This window comes from Gallinula chloropus (genome assembly GCF_964237585.1).
Source record: "Gallinula chloropus genome assembly, chromosome: 1".
NCBI lineage: Eukaryota > Metazoa > Chordata > Aves > Gruiformes > Rallidae > Gallinula > Gallinula chloropus.
In genome coordinates this window covers 180,047,246-180,064,085 of record NC_140085.1, presented here as the reverse complement: position 1 = coordinate 180,064,085, position 16,840 = coordinate 180,047,246, and the positions used below count along the sequence as shown (strand labels likewise).

The following is a 16,840-nucleotide window of genomic DNA, read 5'->3' as shown; positions in this document are numbered from 1 at the left end:
CCTTTGCAAAGGCTATAGAAGAAACCTTTAATTAGAAAGCTCTGCCACAGATAGCAGTTTCTTATGGGATAGTATATACTTCCAGGCTTAACTCTCCCCACATACTGAAACCCCACCATAAGTAGATTTGGATATTCACAGTGACATGATAGCTCACAGTTGCTCCTAAAGCGTGGTAGTAATGAAAGAGGTTTGTTACCTCTTCAGAATTTACCAAGCAACGACATCTGAAAGTACTGTGACAAACCAGATGCCTAGTGTGGAATTAATTCAGTATCTGCTATCTTGTGCTCACCAGAGAGGGAATTCTGCACAGACAGACTGCTCAAAGGGATTCTCTGTAGAGCTGTAACAATACACTTGAATGCAAAACATTAGAACTTCTTGCTTTGTCACAGCTCCTTATATAGATGCAGCTTAAAAAAAAACCCAAACAAACAAGCATTTCTGCCTAATAGGATTCAGATGAGTTTACACTTTCTCTGAATTCAGAAAACAAAAATGCCTGTAGTGTTCCCAAGGTAAGGCAAGTTCAGCCAGTCAGTAAAACAGCAATAACATATATTAAAACTCATTAAAAAAGATATTTTTTTTAAACCTGTGTAGAAAGAGGGTTCATTTAACCACCCCACCCACCAAATTAGATCTGAAAAAGCAGAGATTCTGCCAGCACTTGTAGGAAAGTCTTCTAGACTGTTTTAAGAGTCAGCATGAACTGCAGACAAGAATCAGGGATGCTGATAAATCCCACTCTGGAATTTTGTTTAGAAATCAGAATCCCCCAAAAGTCTCCACTAAGCCATATTCCTTTGCTCCCTGATGTGTGAGACTTAGTTGCTTTGGTATTCCTTAGGCGTTCAGCAATTAAGATCAAGACAGTAGAAGTTATCTTTGATTGCTCTATGGCACATCTCTAGTAACTCCAATAAAGCCCTAAGCATAGGAAGGTTATTTCCAACCTCAAGGTTCCTGGAGGTTTAATATAGGAATGATGTAAACAACCATCCCTTTGTCTTAACTTAATGGCCATCACAGTGTTTCTTTCAACTGTGATACTAAAGGAAGGGTGGTGGGTTTTTTATATTTAAGAATTAAACTATTTAATGGGAATTTTGCCCCTTAACACACAATTCAAATACCTTACTTGGTTTGTATCTATTCTGTGCAAATCTAAAGTAACCTCCTACCTGTGGCTTAACCAACAGAAGACAGATACTCCCAAAGCTCTCGGGCAGCTGGTAAATGTTTCACAAGTATAAACTTCTGTCAGACAAGCTTAGAACAGAGTAGTCATCAAGCCAGATGACCTAAACCAATACCTAAAACTTAGTGGCAAAATAGGTATTTTCATAGCACCTCTAGACCGAATTTCTTACACCTTTTCAAGAAAGAACTTTAGAAAAGGCCAGATTTTACAACCCGAACATATGTCTGAACCTGCAGAAAATAAACATCATAGATGGTCTTTTTCTAAGAGATAAATCTAAAAGGCATTTTTCTTTAAGGTTCTGCAAAACTGTAAAAAAGAAAAAACCTTATTTCAAGTATTTGATTCCCACTTAACACTCACTGTACACACCTTTAGACTTCCTATAGACCGCATAATGTACTTCAAAAGTATGTACTGATGGAGCAAGAAAATCATATACACAGAAGTGACAGCTCATAGCAAAAAAGACCCAGTTTTGCATTACAAAGGATACAGACATGACTCTTTACATCATTACGAAGTCCTTTACGAACAAATTCATACGCTTCTTCCTTCTTCCCTAAGCAGTTCAAGGTCAGTCCTTTCATCGCCAGCGTCTCTGTAAGAAATATCATATACTTATGTTTCCGACTTCCCATATGCCAGTTTCACAGTGCAGATACCCTTTGAAGTTGTTACACAGTGAAGTTCCCCATTAAATGTTAAATTTAGATCAGGACAGCAGCCTAGCACAGCTGAAGAGTGTTATATGGAAGCATTTCCCTTCTTGAAATTGGTCTTAAAGGCACCCCTGCAGAGTATCATACAGATGTGATGAACACAAACTTTATTAATTACAGAATACATTTAATTGGCTTTAAAATTCCTTTAGCTTATTAACTCCTTTGAAGGGCTTCTTATTGTGTGTTAAAGTTCCAGGTAAGCAGAACAATAAATATATATTAGGATCTGTTTCTTATGTTAGGATGTAACCGTCACAGTCAGCTCTACTATTAAAAGTTGCTTTTAAGGAATTAGTTAAGAGAAACATGTTTCCTCCTACATTATTTTGGGTATCAAAGACCTTCTCCCATTAGCAGCATTTTAATCAACATTTTGAGAGGCATAAGATTCCAAATAATACACCAGTATGACTATCACTCCTTCTCTTCCAGCACTGTTCAAGTAACACTGTGGGAAACAAGTTGCATGCAATACATGCACTACCCCTGAAAGCTGTTCCAGATTCATTTCATTTTTCTGCTAAATAAGAGACTGCTTAACTTTGGTTCCAGAAAATTATTAGTCACATTTTTATCACAATAACCCTGGTCTCCCTCTAATTTCAACCTTTTCTCCAGTATTATTGGCAACAGCTCATCATCTCAAGGTCAGCCATAAAAAGTAGTTTGAAGTTTCATTGATAGACCTGGTTTAACACAGTTAAAGTACAAGTGCAAGTACACCCAAAAGGAATTGACCCAAAACGAGCCAAGGCTTTTGTTTTCTTAACTTGCCCCAGATCCTCATTGTAAACACAGAGAAAGCTAGAATGATACTTTCCCAATAATATCAGGAAGCTCAAAAAAGAATATCCCCATTGTGGGAAGGAGGGCAAGCTACTCCTACCTTCCCACAGCAGGGAGATGACTGCCCAGCTACAGCAACCCATCTGTTTGTCACCTTCTCACTAAATTTCTCAAATTCCTTGTCTCTGAAGCTAAGTGTGACAACAGTGCAGCTTCCCATCAGATCATTTCATAGGCTTAGTTCTGCTTCAGCTGTTCATTCCAGGCTTTGCTCCCAAGCTTCAAAGCCATTAGTGGCTCAGAGCCCAAGTAGTATGTGGACTGCCAAAGCAGCCAGTTGTCCTGGAAAAGTTTAAGAGGCAGCAAGAGCAGAAAAGACAAGAGATGTATACTAAGAAGTTATAAAAGCACAAATGCAGGCAGAGACTAATGGATTAGGTCCAAGCTGGGCAAGTCACTCCAGCTTTGAAGCAACAAGAAAAATGCACTTTTATCTCTAGGGAAGCAATGAAGACAACATAGACACAGCAGACACTGATAGAAGCAAGAAAAAGATCAGTTCTGCCAAAACTTGACAATGTAAAATAGGAAAATAGTTTTACTAACACAGTACATGCACCCTCACGCTACTTCAACAACAGACAAACAAGAAAAAATACACTGCATCAGAAGGAAAGACTGGCTGAACCATGCAACTGAATCCCTGTAATACAGTAAGACCAGAGGATCTTATTGAGGATTAAGTTAGATGTAAATGGAAGCAACGTTTTGCTGTCCCATTTCCTGCAATATTTATCAGAACAGGATCTCCAGATTCTGCCTTTAGCTTCAAGTCTAAGCAGCAATAGCATTACACCTAACTTTGCTCCTTGGAAGCTGCCATTTGTTATGCAGTACATTTAGTACATTAACAAAACAAGCAAGATTAATTCACTTACAGAATGCCTTTGTGTAATATTTAAAAAAAAAAAAAAAAAGAGGCTGGGCCTTATCTTAAATAGGAACATAAGGAAAATCCAGAGTAGCATTCTGACCCAGAAACCTAGAAAGGCAACTTACTTAGAAGCTTCACTGAAATGTGCTTCCACCATGTATTTTGACCACCATCCCACCAGAGAGGAATGTTTGACTGAGCTCGGGCAGAAACTTGGTCTGAATGTACAAACACTGAAAATCCAGAGTAACTATTCAGTCATAAGGACAGAATCCTACTCAGCAATAGATTCCTTTCCCAACAGTGTGGAACGGACTGACTGTAGATTTCAACTCGCAAGAGGAGAAGAAAGTCATTTGAGTCTGCGGTTACCTCCATGTTCAGCGAATTTCGGGTTAGAGAGGATCATCTTGCAGAACTTGAGTCCATTTTTGTACTGTTTCTGTTCGTAACATTTCTGGAAAAAAGGCAGAGTACAGTCACTAGCATGCACCTCAACACACAGCACCTTAACACAGTATTACACAGTTCTTTCTGTAAGCTGTGGTAACCAGATCACTAACAAGCTCTAGTTGAATATGACTGTTCATATTATATTGCCTTTCTTCAGCATGCAGAACACTATGGTGTTGTGATTAGGGTCAGTGATCTTAAAGGTCTCTTCCAACCTAAGTGATTCTATGATTCTATCTGCCTTCATTTACATTTTACAGCTAATACTCTACCTTATGACCTTTGTGTAAAAACTTAGTAATTCCTTTCTGATAGAATTAGGAAAAGCACCTTGAAATGTCCACTTTGATTCAGAAATTCTTAAAATAGAGAGCAGAGTTGTAAATCTTGACTCAAGAGAACTTTTGAGAAGTTAAAGTATCAAAAGACTAATTTCAACATCCTACTCCCTGGCCTCACGACCTCCCATATTAAGAAGTTCCAGACACAAGATTTTTCAGGAGGAAGAGAGAAAACATAACGCAGGAAAGACCTGCTGTAACCTCAAAATGCTATATGTAGATATCTAGGGACACACGGTTTACCTGAGTGGTAAAAAATAGTTCTAGCTGGAACAGCACAGCTAAGGGCTACTTTTGGATTTATTTAGGATACCACTTACCTAATCACTAAACTAGCAAACAATGCAGTACAACTGTGGGAACACAAAGGTGAGGAGAAAACCTAACAATCCAAACATGTGAACCTGGAACTCTCTTCTTTTAAAATACATTACCTGAAGTTAGTAAGGTCTTAGTAACTTAAATTGCTTACTGACCACTACAGTTGATCACTTCAAAACAAATTTAATTAAGCCAGTTGAAGGTATGCTTGCATCAGTAAATATGAAAATGGTATTTAAGGTCATTTAAGTTTCTTAACTTGAAGAAAAAAAAAACCCACAGGTTTAACTTGGCACCATTTTCAGTTAATAAGGTGTATTGTCCTGATGTAATTTAGGCAGCTATTCTCTGAAGAAACTATGTCATTTCAGTTATGTGCTTGAGTACTGCAACTGTCTCTCACAGATCACTCCCACTCCATCAATCTTCTGCAACAGAGGTTCTATGTTAAAATTAATGAAGAGTGTGTAGTAAGTCATTTGCAGACACAATGTATCATCACATTGCTTCCCAAGGTAGAAGCAACACAGAAGCATGCCTATTCTCAGTTTTGGGTAATTGGCCAAGAGTCATGTTGTGCCCAACCCCCTCCATGACAATTTTCAAGTCTTTGTTACCTGAAATTCAAGTCACTTGCAATTAGCCATGATTAAGTGGCGCCTAAATCACAGAATAATTTGGGTCAGCAAAAACCTTTGGAGGTCACCTAAATCACCCCTCAAAACAAAGGAGGGAACCCATGATAGATCAGGTTGCTCCGCCTGGCTGACTTCTGGCAGGATGGCCAGGGAGCTCCCAGCAGAGGAAAATAGTTACACCATGGCAATTAACATTTAACCAGTAGCAACAAAAAAAGCTTTGATAATTTTAAACTGAGAACCAGTTTCTGTATCTTTACCTGAAATAACTCACGTTGCAACAAAACTTGGAGTACCCTCTAGGACAAGGTGGAATTCTCCTCCGCCCCAAACACAAGATCCTTAGGGTTATTTTTAAAGAATCGTAAGAAAATACCAATAACACTCTAAGCACACTTTCTAGAATTATTCAGGTATGCCTAAGACATAACAATAGTCAACATTCATCCACAGTTCTGCAAGTCTTGCACTGTTGAATCAAACTCCAAATATAAAGTGGTGCTTAACCACAGAACAGAGGCTATTTGAGTGTGCACTTAAAATACATTTAACTTCTTGAAAATCCGCATCTATTATCCTTCTTCTGACATTCCTATCCCATGGAGTTCAGTCTCAGGCCTAGAATAAGAATTGAACTCGAATCAGATTTTTTGGAGGACAAGATCACTTTTTCCAAAGGTCAAGAGATGAATGGCAGAGAGAAGGACAAGTTCACAGTTGTGTGGCTCGCTGATGGACAGCATACTACTCCTACTAGTCAAACAGGTTAGCTCAAAACCAGACACAAACAACATTATCTTGGTCAGCTGCTAGTTACTAGACAAAACAAAGGTTAACTACATAAACAGAATTTATCAGTACAAAAATCAAACTCTAAGCAATTCCACTGCTTAGGGGACAAGCCTTGCTGGTTAGTCAAGTGGTGACTTCCCAGCCCTGCTGCCCTCCAAATACATAAATATGTAGGCATTTGTAAATAAGTTGTGTATTTATGCCAATACCTTGGTATATGTTTATGACAACGTAACAGGACTCTGCTCAAAGCAAGTTTGTTTGTTTTTTTTTTATTCTCATCAACAACCCATACAGATATTCTGAAAAGCTGCAGATTCTGTTGCATGGACAAGCCTAGGAGTTTAAAGTGTCCAAACTTCATGAATGGACTGCTTTTAAACTTCTGTCTGTCCAAACACTGAATGAGCAGACCATGCTCTACATTGTTTACAGGAGAATAGAGTTTGATACCATTGATACCATCTCATTTTGTAGTACAGGTGGGAATTTCATAGCTGAGAAACTTGATGTCTCAATATATATTCTCAAATTTTCTACTAATCAGGACAAACTTAACAGAAATGGGTTCATTAATATCTGTCCCATTGCATTAAGTCTGATACAGTAAAAGCTCAAGCTATTATCCTGGGTTGGGTTGTTGGGTTTTTTTGGAAGGTACGTGTGGTTTTGTTTGTTTTTAAAACTAACTTATCAGTTGTGGTTAAGGTAAGGCTCACCATCACCCCTTTTATGGCAATAATTTCCTGCTAAAACTAAAGCCAGATCACAGGTGGTTACATGCCTGAAGTCTCAAAAGGAGATTCTGGCACAGCCAAAATGTGCTGCTACCACAAGTTCCCAGAAGGACATTACCTCTGGTGGCAAACATCTCATCCTTGTTTAGTCCCTTTTTCAAGACTAACTCAAAAATATAACTTACTTGTAGACTTCACCATACAATTAAGCTAGACATCATCCTATGTACTTTCAGATTAAGTATCAAGTGCCTCTACACAGAGGTCAACCAATGCAGCATCTAGAAAGTAACTGTAACCATAAAGATTAAAAAAAAAAAATACTAGTACAAGGATACAAGGTAGAGCAAGAGGAGACTCTTAATCCTGCATTACAGCACTTTGTTGCTTCTACTTAAGGAACTGTGTCATACATATAGTCCAATTGATTTTTTGTAACGTGCCATCTTTCTTTGATGAGACAAAACCCCTTCCACTACTAAATATCAACAGAATCAGGCATCTAAGTGGCTCATGAACAGTACTTATGAAACAGGAGGGCTTCATACTTAACCGCATGTGTTTAACTACTGGCAATACCAGGTTAGTAACGGGATGCTTTTACAGACTATACCTCCACAGACAAAACACCTCTTAAACAAGGTCTTGTATTGAGAGAACAACTACATTTTTCACACACTGAGGATAGAGACTAATATACAGATCAACAATGTTATGGATGAAGAACATCTCATTACAGTCCTCAGACATTAACACTCACTTCTAAGCCATCTAAGAAACCACCTCAACTGGCTACTCAAAGAGAGACTTGACTTGTGACAACCAATTCCCCTTCTCACTCCCTGTCCCCAGCACCTCTGAATTATTCAACCTTCACATGAGAAGGATGTATGGAATAAAATGCAGTACCACATTCCAAGACTGAGCACAGATATCACACCAGAACACTGTTAAACACAGCAACCAGGCTTCCTTCCTCGATTTTGACAACTTAAAGCTATTAAAACATTTCAGATGGTCTGTGACTGGAACCGAGCTGCACAAAGCAGCTCAATCCGAGTGAGACACACTGACCAGTCTTGTGACAAACATGATGTTCTTTAATAACAATGCCACAATTTGGAAATTGGTTTTGCTGCCTCTTGACAGGATCTTGTCCAACACTTAATTCAAATCACTACCAGCAGTTTAACACCACTCTCAGTTTAAACCAAACACAGTTGTGCACATCTGTGGTGAGCAGGGCTAGGGAAGTAGCTGTCCCCCCAGTACTCAGAGCTGGTGAGGGCACACCTTGAGCACTGCTTTCAGTTTTGGGTCCCTCCCTACAGAAAAGACATTGATGTGCTGGACCACATCCAGAAAAGGGCAGTGAGGCTGGTGAGGAGAATAAATGCTACAGGCAATGGCTGAGGGAACTGGGGGTGTCTAGCCTGGAGAAGAGGTGGTTGAGGGGAGATCTAATTGCTCTCTGAAGGGAGGCTGTAGTGACAGCTACCTGGAAGGAGACTGCAGTGAGGGGGTGACCTTTTCTCTCAAGTGAAAAGTGGTAAGACAAGAGGAAATGGCACCAAGTTACACAGGGGAGGTTTAGATTGGATATCAGTAAAAACTTCAGAGGGTTATTCAGCATTGGAACAGGCTGCCCAGGGAAGTGGTAGAGCCTCCATCTCTGGAGGTATGTAAAAGATGGTTAGATGTGGTGCTGAAGGACATGGTTTAGTAGTGCATGGCAGATTAGGGTGATGGTTGGACTTGATGATCTGAAGGGTCCCTTACAAACCAGACAATTCTATGATCAATATGCTGCCTTGCTTGAAACATGCTAGACCATAAACCGACTTAACTATTTCTAAGTAGCTATAAAAACCCCACCCCATGCACCAGCTTCAAGCTTTATTAGAAGAACATAATTTATTGGTCTTCCCTGCTACTGCACTTCTGTGTAATCCTGCTTACACACACCTTAGCACTTGACAATTTTAACATTCTTCTTGCCAGGTAGTGTCTTCACTCTCATTGCAAAGATTTTGGTATTAAATTCCAGGATTTTTAGTAATACATAAATCCTATTTTTTTTTTAAAAAAAAGAGTACATGTAGTCAATGCTTACATCTTCATTTTTTTAAACTGTATGTGTCTATTGTGTAACAACAATGGGTGGCTAGGTAAGGAAGAAGACCAAAAGGTAAAGATGGAATGTCAGACCCTAAGAAAAAAGAAAAGGAGAGGGTCTAAACATAAAGTCCTATGGAAAGGCTGCTGGAAGTATGTGCAAACCACAATGATTATTAAATTCTGCAAGGGAAAAAAAATCCACAAAGGTAGTACTGACTGCAATTCTGATTGGATTTTCTTGGGAGCTATCTGACAAGCATCTAGGGGATGTTCGGCTTAATAATACAGATTTCTGACCAAAACCAGGCAAAAATCAATACAGAAAAATCAGCATACTGTCAGTATTCTCCTTAATTGGCATTTAACACTTGGGCCTTTTAAAAAGCCTTATTCTAGTGCAATCTATAAAACATGTCATCTGCATCTAACAACAATGTATGTTTTGAGAAATTTGATGAAAGTAGTTATCCAAGTACCTTAGATTTTAGTAGGAATTCAGTATATGCTGTTGCTGTGCTAACTAACAGTAATTACAAAATTATTTTCCAGTTTAACAGCAAGGTCTGACATGGTCTTGTCTCAACGGCACTCAAATTTCAAAGAGTTCAGCACCTGCATTCAACATGTTCACTTTATCATGAAATATCTGGATACTGGTACAGGAAAACATCATTATGCTATTCCATTTCAGTGACAGGGATCTCTGTACAAGGTTCCCCAAAAAGCAACTCTCTCTCCACAATAATTTCAGTTCATTGGTGTTTGAGAGAATGGAAAAGAGAACATCAACTGGCTTCAACCCATGGAGGCCAAGGAAAAAAGTTCATTACTGCTTTCCCACTCTTCACAGCTTCCTAGATTCCTAGTCCCATGTCAGCCCTTCCAGAGCATCAACATATTCTTCTACACCCTTTCCCACACGCCCTACTGATATTTTTTATATGCATGGCCACCCCTATTCTCTGCTGGTAAGAACTGTTAACCTCATCAGTTGAAATAAAAGAAAAAGACAACCTAGCTCCAGACTACCTTGCTTCAATTGTCAAAACGAACAGGCTGCATTGTTCTTCCACAGACCTGGGGACTTGGCAATGCAGAACAGTGCTGAGTCAGGCCATGGATGGCAGTGTACAATAGAGCAAGCAGCCAGCATAGAATAGAGTGGCAACATTTTGATCTAAGTACTCATGTCACAGTAGTATCTAAGCTTTCACTGTCACGATTCTCTGTATGTAATGGCACTTCTTAACCAGCTTTTCCCAATTATTTACATTCCTCTCTACAGAATACACAAAATATTTCCACCTATCCCAACTGCAACTGTAACCACTGCTATTTGTTATTCTGCCAATAACATAGAATAAACTGAGATTATATTTATTATTGGAAAGAACACAGAGGATAAAAGAATGCTTTTTCAACCTTTGTTGTCAGAGACATCTTTAACAGCCCTATGAGCCATCCCTCTTTTAAAGGGGTATGTTCATTATCAAAAAGCTTGCCTTAAATTAAATCTAGTCTAATTTTGTGTTGTGCATATGACTTGGATGACTAGAATATCCTTGGGTTTGAAGGGACAAAACCAAAAGACCATTCAGTAGAAAGTTCTTCCTTAAGTATCTGTCATCTCCTCGCTATTTGAGTTGAAGTTCTCATGTTGTCAGCACTGTTTCTGAACACATGTATGCCTCTGTAAACCAGGAACTCTAACAGCAACACTAGCAGCTAAGCAAGTCATAGCCCCTCCACACACTTTCAACTAGTTTTTAATCTGCATTTTGTGTAGAAGTACTGAAGAGACCCATCTGACACATCTCCTGAGGTGAAACTGCAATTCACCTAGCAAGAACGTGGACTGAGCAGGTGCTCCACAAGCTCGTGGAGCTGCATCTGTGAGCAGTTAAACAACTGAAACTACCAACATCAGCACTGGTTTGAGAGCCCCAACATACACACACATAGAGATCACAGGCTTTAAAAAGTTATGCTTTTATTAAGACATCTCAAAGCAAGTTCAAAATGGTTAGTGATTCAAACCTTAATGCTACCTTCATCTCAATGTTCCACAGAGGATTTCACAGTGCTTCAGACGAAGAAGGTGCATGAATCATAACAGCCCAGGCCTGAGAGGGGTACAAGCCACTAGAAGCAAGACACAAATGGCAGATGCACAGGGAGAGGCTTAAAGACCAGCATTATTACAGTTCTCTCCAGAATGTTCTCAGCCTCCAGTTGTTTCTGCCCCACTGATCCTCTGAGACAAATATCTTCACATACACAAAAAAGTAAAGGGCCTCCCCTTGACACACCCTCTAGAGTGCCTCACATTTTTCATGGCTACTGTCTTGCAGCAAAGGGTTCCACAGTATAACCACCCTTTTTGTTAAGAGCTTTCTTGGGAGCCTGCTACTTCACAGCCACCATTTCCAACAAAATGAGAACTAGGCATCATAGCTTGAAAACTGTAAGTCCCTAAACTTTTCTAGGTTGTTCATCATTTCATAATCTTCTGTGAAGTTATTTCTCCTTCAAGAAGGTAATTTCATCCTTGCATCCTTCTTCTGAGGCTAAAGAGGGATCAGGACTAAGGGATACAGCAGCAGGCTTGCAATGTACTTGAGCAGCAGCCTAACAGCACTTTTCTTTTGTTAGGATCCACCAGCTTTCAACAACTGCACACGGAAACTGTCTTAACAGAGCCTCAAAAACCCCTCTAAATCCCAAATTTTAGGGGCAATCCATCTCATAGTCCATACTTAGTCTATAATAATTTAGGATTTCCAAGTTTAGCATTCAGCTACAGATTTTTACTTGCTATGACTCAACTTACTGCAGAAGCACGAAGTACTTTCGCATCCTTCAGATGGCCTCTGCTTCTTGTGCCATCAGTAGTTTAGTACAAGTGAACTTTTCTTGCTAGCTGTTACTTGTTCTGTTAGATATAACCATGGGCAATTAAGAAAAACCTACAGCACAAAAACACCCCATAGTATTTCATTCTGAAAAGTTATAATTTATTCATACAGGAACTTTCCTTAAAAAACATCCAGAGTGAATAAACAACCAGCACCATTCCACGAAGCCTGCTTTATGAGCCTTTCATTATGACATTTACAAACTCCTCTTGAAAAATTAAACCAGGAATATTTCTCTGGAATAAAGTCTCCTCCAAATCAAACTCCCTCAAATCACTAACAAATGCACAGCGTGATTCTCCCTTATGAAGGTCTCACTGACTCTTTCCACTATCTCTCCTTCCCAGTGCTGTCATTTTAGTAGTCTGCAGCTGGCCAGGCACCCTCACCACCTCTTTTCAAAGTCACTACCAATGAAGCAGCTCACGCTGTTCCTATGCTGCCCCTCCTCAGCAGCACAAGTTCACAACTACACCACAAATCACTCCCAGTTACTTACACCAGAAGATTTTTACTGACAGCTCCATATTCCTCCTACCTTTAAAAGAAAGGATCTTTAACAGAGACTTCAGACCTCCACTGCTCCAGTAGTGGATTTCAATGGCTACCTCAGCTATGCTGTTCACCTCATTTGGGAGGCATTAATTAGCATATCATCATACCTTCCCAACCGAGTTTAATAGCTCAGTAATTTCATCACATCATTACTAGAAGACTGACTATTTGCATGCTTACAATCCATTATTACTTCATTAAATAAAATGAAACATCTTTTAGAATTTAATTAATAAGAATTAATTTAATTAGCTCCTACGAACACTTGCATATCTACCTGTTATCACAGGAGAAATATTTTAGCATTATTGTAGAAGCCAGGGAACAAAAAGGACACCACAGTGAAGTCGAGAAACTGCTCAGAGATAAGGCACTTCAGATAATTTCTAAGATTTCCTCACCCAGAAAAGTGGAGGATACATGCCTGAATGAACTAAACTGCTACAAAGGGAGGTATTTCCAGACTTTGTGTTTAATTAGCCATTTACTCCTGTATGACAAAGTAAACTGGTCTCAGTACAAGGAACATCTTGTATCTGAAGAAGTAACAAGACTTGGGTCCCTCTCAACAGGGCAAAATATTCACAGGCTAGCTCCTCCTCAAGGGAAACACGCTTGCAGTTAAAGCAGCGAGCCTTACTTTATGCAAGGGCAGTATGTGGAATTCACTAAGAAACCAAAGGATTAGTTATTTAAAGGCATGATACTATCCATGGTTATATACCATGCATTAAACGAACAGCAGACAACGCCTTATGCTGTGTGACACTGGGCAGGCACCAATAGTTATGACAAGACACGAAGCATTTCTTAGAAACAACCATTTGGCAAGCCAGCCATGAAAGTATGACATGGCCATGGCTTTCCTCTGAAGCACTCGTAAGGACTACTACCAGACTGCGTCCAGACAGAGCTGACTTGATCCTACAGAATCAAAGCTTAAAACCAACTTTCAGATGAGACATAACTTATAATACGGGTTCTTGGGTGGAGAAAAAAATGAAATCAAAGCTGCTTAAGCTGAAACACACTCCGAAGGCAAGCTCACAGCTTTGCTTTAAATACACAACATAAAAGATCTGTCTAAGTGTACCAGAAGTAAACACCAAATGCATGTTACCAAACTTCAATGGTAACAAGAAGCATTTTGAAGTTAGAACATGTGCATGTTTTTTCAGACTGCATCGGCCCCATTCACTAAAAAAGTCACATGAGCTGAAGACTGATTTCAAGCAGCAAGAAACACACCAGCACTCCTGTGTTAAATCTTCTTTATGGATGCCTTTCTTTCCATAAGGGGAGAGCCAGGAAGCTTCCAAACACTTCCTCCGTGCCTTCTGTGAGATTGAGAAGCGAAAGAAAAAAAGGCTTCAAGTTGTCAGCCCCTCCCTCCCAAGAAGCATCACACCAATAAGCACCATGAGAGCTTCCAGGGCAAGACCTCCAGTCTGAGAAAAAGCCCCTGCAGAAGAGCAGAAGTTAGGCTTAAGAAACAAAACAGACCTGAAAAACAGCAAGAGAACGAAGTTCTAGCACTACCTTACAGTAGCACTGAGAAACTAGTACTATTACCTACGCTGCAATTGCTATTAGTTCCCTACTCACATCACAGCTAGTCTTAAGTCAGCTTGTTCAAGTACTGCCAAGCATGCAGGCACACAAATTGCTGTGGCTTAAAGACCATTCACCCGGCTTCTCATAGCTTACCCCGAGCTCCCTGAGGCCACGCTAGCTCTCACAGCTCTGCAAGCTTGGTTTTCTGCTGTGTGGGCATCTTGTTCAGGCTGCTGCTAACCTCTCTCATATGTTACACACACACCCCACAAGTCCCTGACTCCCAAGTAATTCTGATGATCTCCAAAGCAGTTTCCCATTTCATAACTGCTAATTCTCCATGGAGTGTTTGCAAAAATACTTTGTCTTAATATATGAATACAATTTCCTCACATCTGTTCCAAGTGATTAAATCACTATCTGCTTATATGGTCTTATAGTACACCCTGTCACACAACTGCCCTGCCTCCCTCCCCCCCCATTTTTAAAACACTCACAGCATCCCTATTAATTTCAAGTATTTTGGCAGTGTCAAAGTAGACAAAAGCTGCTTCAATTGGAGAAGAGTCTTTAGCACTATTTTTAAAAAGTACTAAGAAATGAAGCTTCAAGAAGTATCAATATATGAAGTGGCAAGCCAACAGGTAAGAGTTTGTGATTAACTCTTTGAAAGCTATAACCAGACACTACACAGCACCAAGGAAACCTTCTGAAGACTTCAGAAAGCAAATAAAGTTTCATATCAGCTTCAATGAAGTTTTATGGCTCTCTTTTCTATGCCTGTGCACATTTTGTCTGCTGCTTAATAAAAAAAAAAAAAAGGTTGACCATAATATTATCTCCAGAAAACCTCTTCTATACTTCAGTTGAAAAAACTTCAGGAGTGACTGCTACTGTGAACTTGTTTGCTACTAGTAAGAATAATCACTTAACTGTTCTAATATTAGTAATTTATTTTTAGCAGAGAGAAAGAGGAGTGCTAGAATGACTTACTAAGATGCATACCATAAGCATGCAGTAAGCCACAAATCACCATTAAGAACCATTTAGTCTTTTAAAATCTTCATAGTACCCAAAGCAGGGCAAACGGCTCTGAAACACCTGCTAAATCGCACCGGCTAGGTACAGAGAACGCAGCCTTACATGTGCCGTTTGTTTTGAGCTCAGCTTCCTGAAGCCAAAACGCTCACCTCTCAACCACAAAGTTACTGGAACCAGCCCAATGAATTCTGATGTGCCTAAAGGAACCGGTGCCTGAAACAGATACCACTGTGCTGTACAGACCTCCCCTGCCTGGGGGCTGGTAAAGCGGGACAAAATGCCCCCACAAAGCTGAGGAAGAGCTCCATTCCTATCACACTGGGAAGTTCATAGGAAGGAGAGCGTGGCGTTTCGCTGCGGGCTGTTTGTCTCCATCAAGAGCGAGGGTTATAAAACACAGGACGATTGAGTCGAAGCTTAAAGCTGGAGCATAAAGTGTAGAAGTTTGAAGTCACCCCACAAAGCGCCGTTAAGTCCCAAAGAGCTGAAGCAGCCCAAGAGGACAGTCTAGTCCAAGTACCACAGCACACAGAAGTTGCGACGCGTCTTCCAGAGGACCTGCCGCCGTACTTCCATCCGCCAGGTTTAACTGCGCTCAGGGTTTCTCGGCGCGCCCGCTTTTCACCCAGCCCCTAGGCTAGAAGCGACGCTCCGGCCCAGAATGAGGTACCTGCGGAGGTAACGCAGCGACACCGAATCCCCGCCGCGCTTCCGCCGCGCCTCGAGGGCTGCGTGTCCCCCGTGTCACGGGCAGGGCGGCGGGGAGCGCGCCGAGCCCTAAACCCAGACCCCCGCTTACGGCGGGCGGGGGTGGGATGACAGCTTCCCCCCTCCGAACCGCCGCCTTCCAGCCGCCCGCAAGACGGCGCGGGGCACGGCCCGCCTCCGCCGGCAGGGCCGCCGCCCGCTTGCGGCGGGAGGGACGGGGAGGACGGAGCGGCGGCGGCGCGCTGCCGAGCCCCGCAGCCCGAGCTCGCCCCGGAGTTACCGCGGCGGGCGGGGAGGAGAGAGACCAGCGGCCGCCGGGGGAGCAGCGGGTGGGTGGGTGGCTGGCTGGCTGGCTCCCTCCCTCCTTCCCGCCCTCGCCCGGCCGGGGGCGACAACAACCCTTCCCGGCCCCCCACACGAGCGAGGGGGGCTCGCCCGGCCTGCTCGGCGGGCCCCAGACAAAGGAAGGAAACGGGGACGAACCGGGACGACGAGACGGAGGCAGCCCCGGCTCTCGGCCGGGCGAGCGCGGCCGCCGCATCCCTTCTCGCTCAGCCGGAGCCAACTCCGGCAGCGGACGAAGTAAGGCGCGCCGCGGGTCGGAGGGCGCCGAGAAAGGCCGGCGTGAGAGAGGGAAGAGGAGGGAGAAGCGCCGGCGGAAAGGGAGAGAGGAGAGCGGGGCCGGTGGCTCACCAGGATCCGCTTGAAGAGGTTGCTCTCCTTGGGCGGCAGCGGCACGGACGGCATGGTGCGGGCGGCCCCAGGGCAGGCACGGCGGGAAAGGGGGAGGCTGGCGGGGGTGAGGGCGGCCCGGGAGAGGCGACTGGGCAGCTGCCGGTACGAGGGAAAGAGGGGGAGGGAGGGGAGGGGGGGAAAGGAAGGGAAAGAGGGAAGGAAAGCCCCGAACTCCGCGGGGCGGCGGCGGCGGCGCGACTCCTGCCCGAGCGGCGGCGGCGACTCTTCAACTCATTGGCCTGCACCGCCCTCCCCGCCGGCTCCCTCCGACGCTGCGCGC

At 42.3% G+C, this 16,840-nt stretch overlaps 1 protein-coding gene across 2 annotated transcripts in view; it reads right to left on the bottom strand.

The window, feature by feature from the left end:
* Positions 1–16,582, bottom strand: part of NAA16 (N-alpha-acetyltransferase 16, NatA auxiliary subunit) — a gene marked incomplete at its 3' end in the record, with an annotated part of 68,127 nt that extends 51,545 nt beyond the window's left edge. For both annotated transcript variants that reach the window (XM_084264511.1, XM_084264510.1), the window contains exons 1-3: positions 16,519–16,582; positions 4,025–4,109; positions 1,704–1,808 (exon numbers count right to left, since the gene is read on the bottom strand). In XM_084264511.1, coding sequence (XP_084120637.1) covers positions 1,704–1,808; positions 4,025–4,109; positions 16,519–16,572 — 244 coding nt within the window. In that variant the 5' untranslated portion in view covers positions 16,573–16,582. The remainder of the gene's footprint in view (positions 1–1,703; positions 1,809–4,024; positions 4,110–16,518) is intronic.
* Positions 16,583–16,840: the final 258 nt, after the last annotated feature.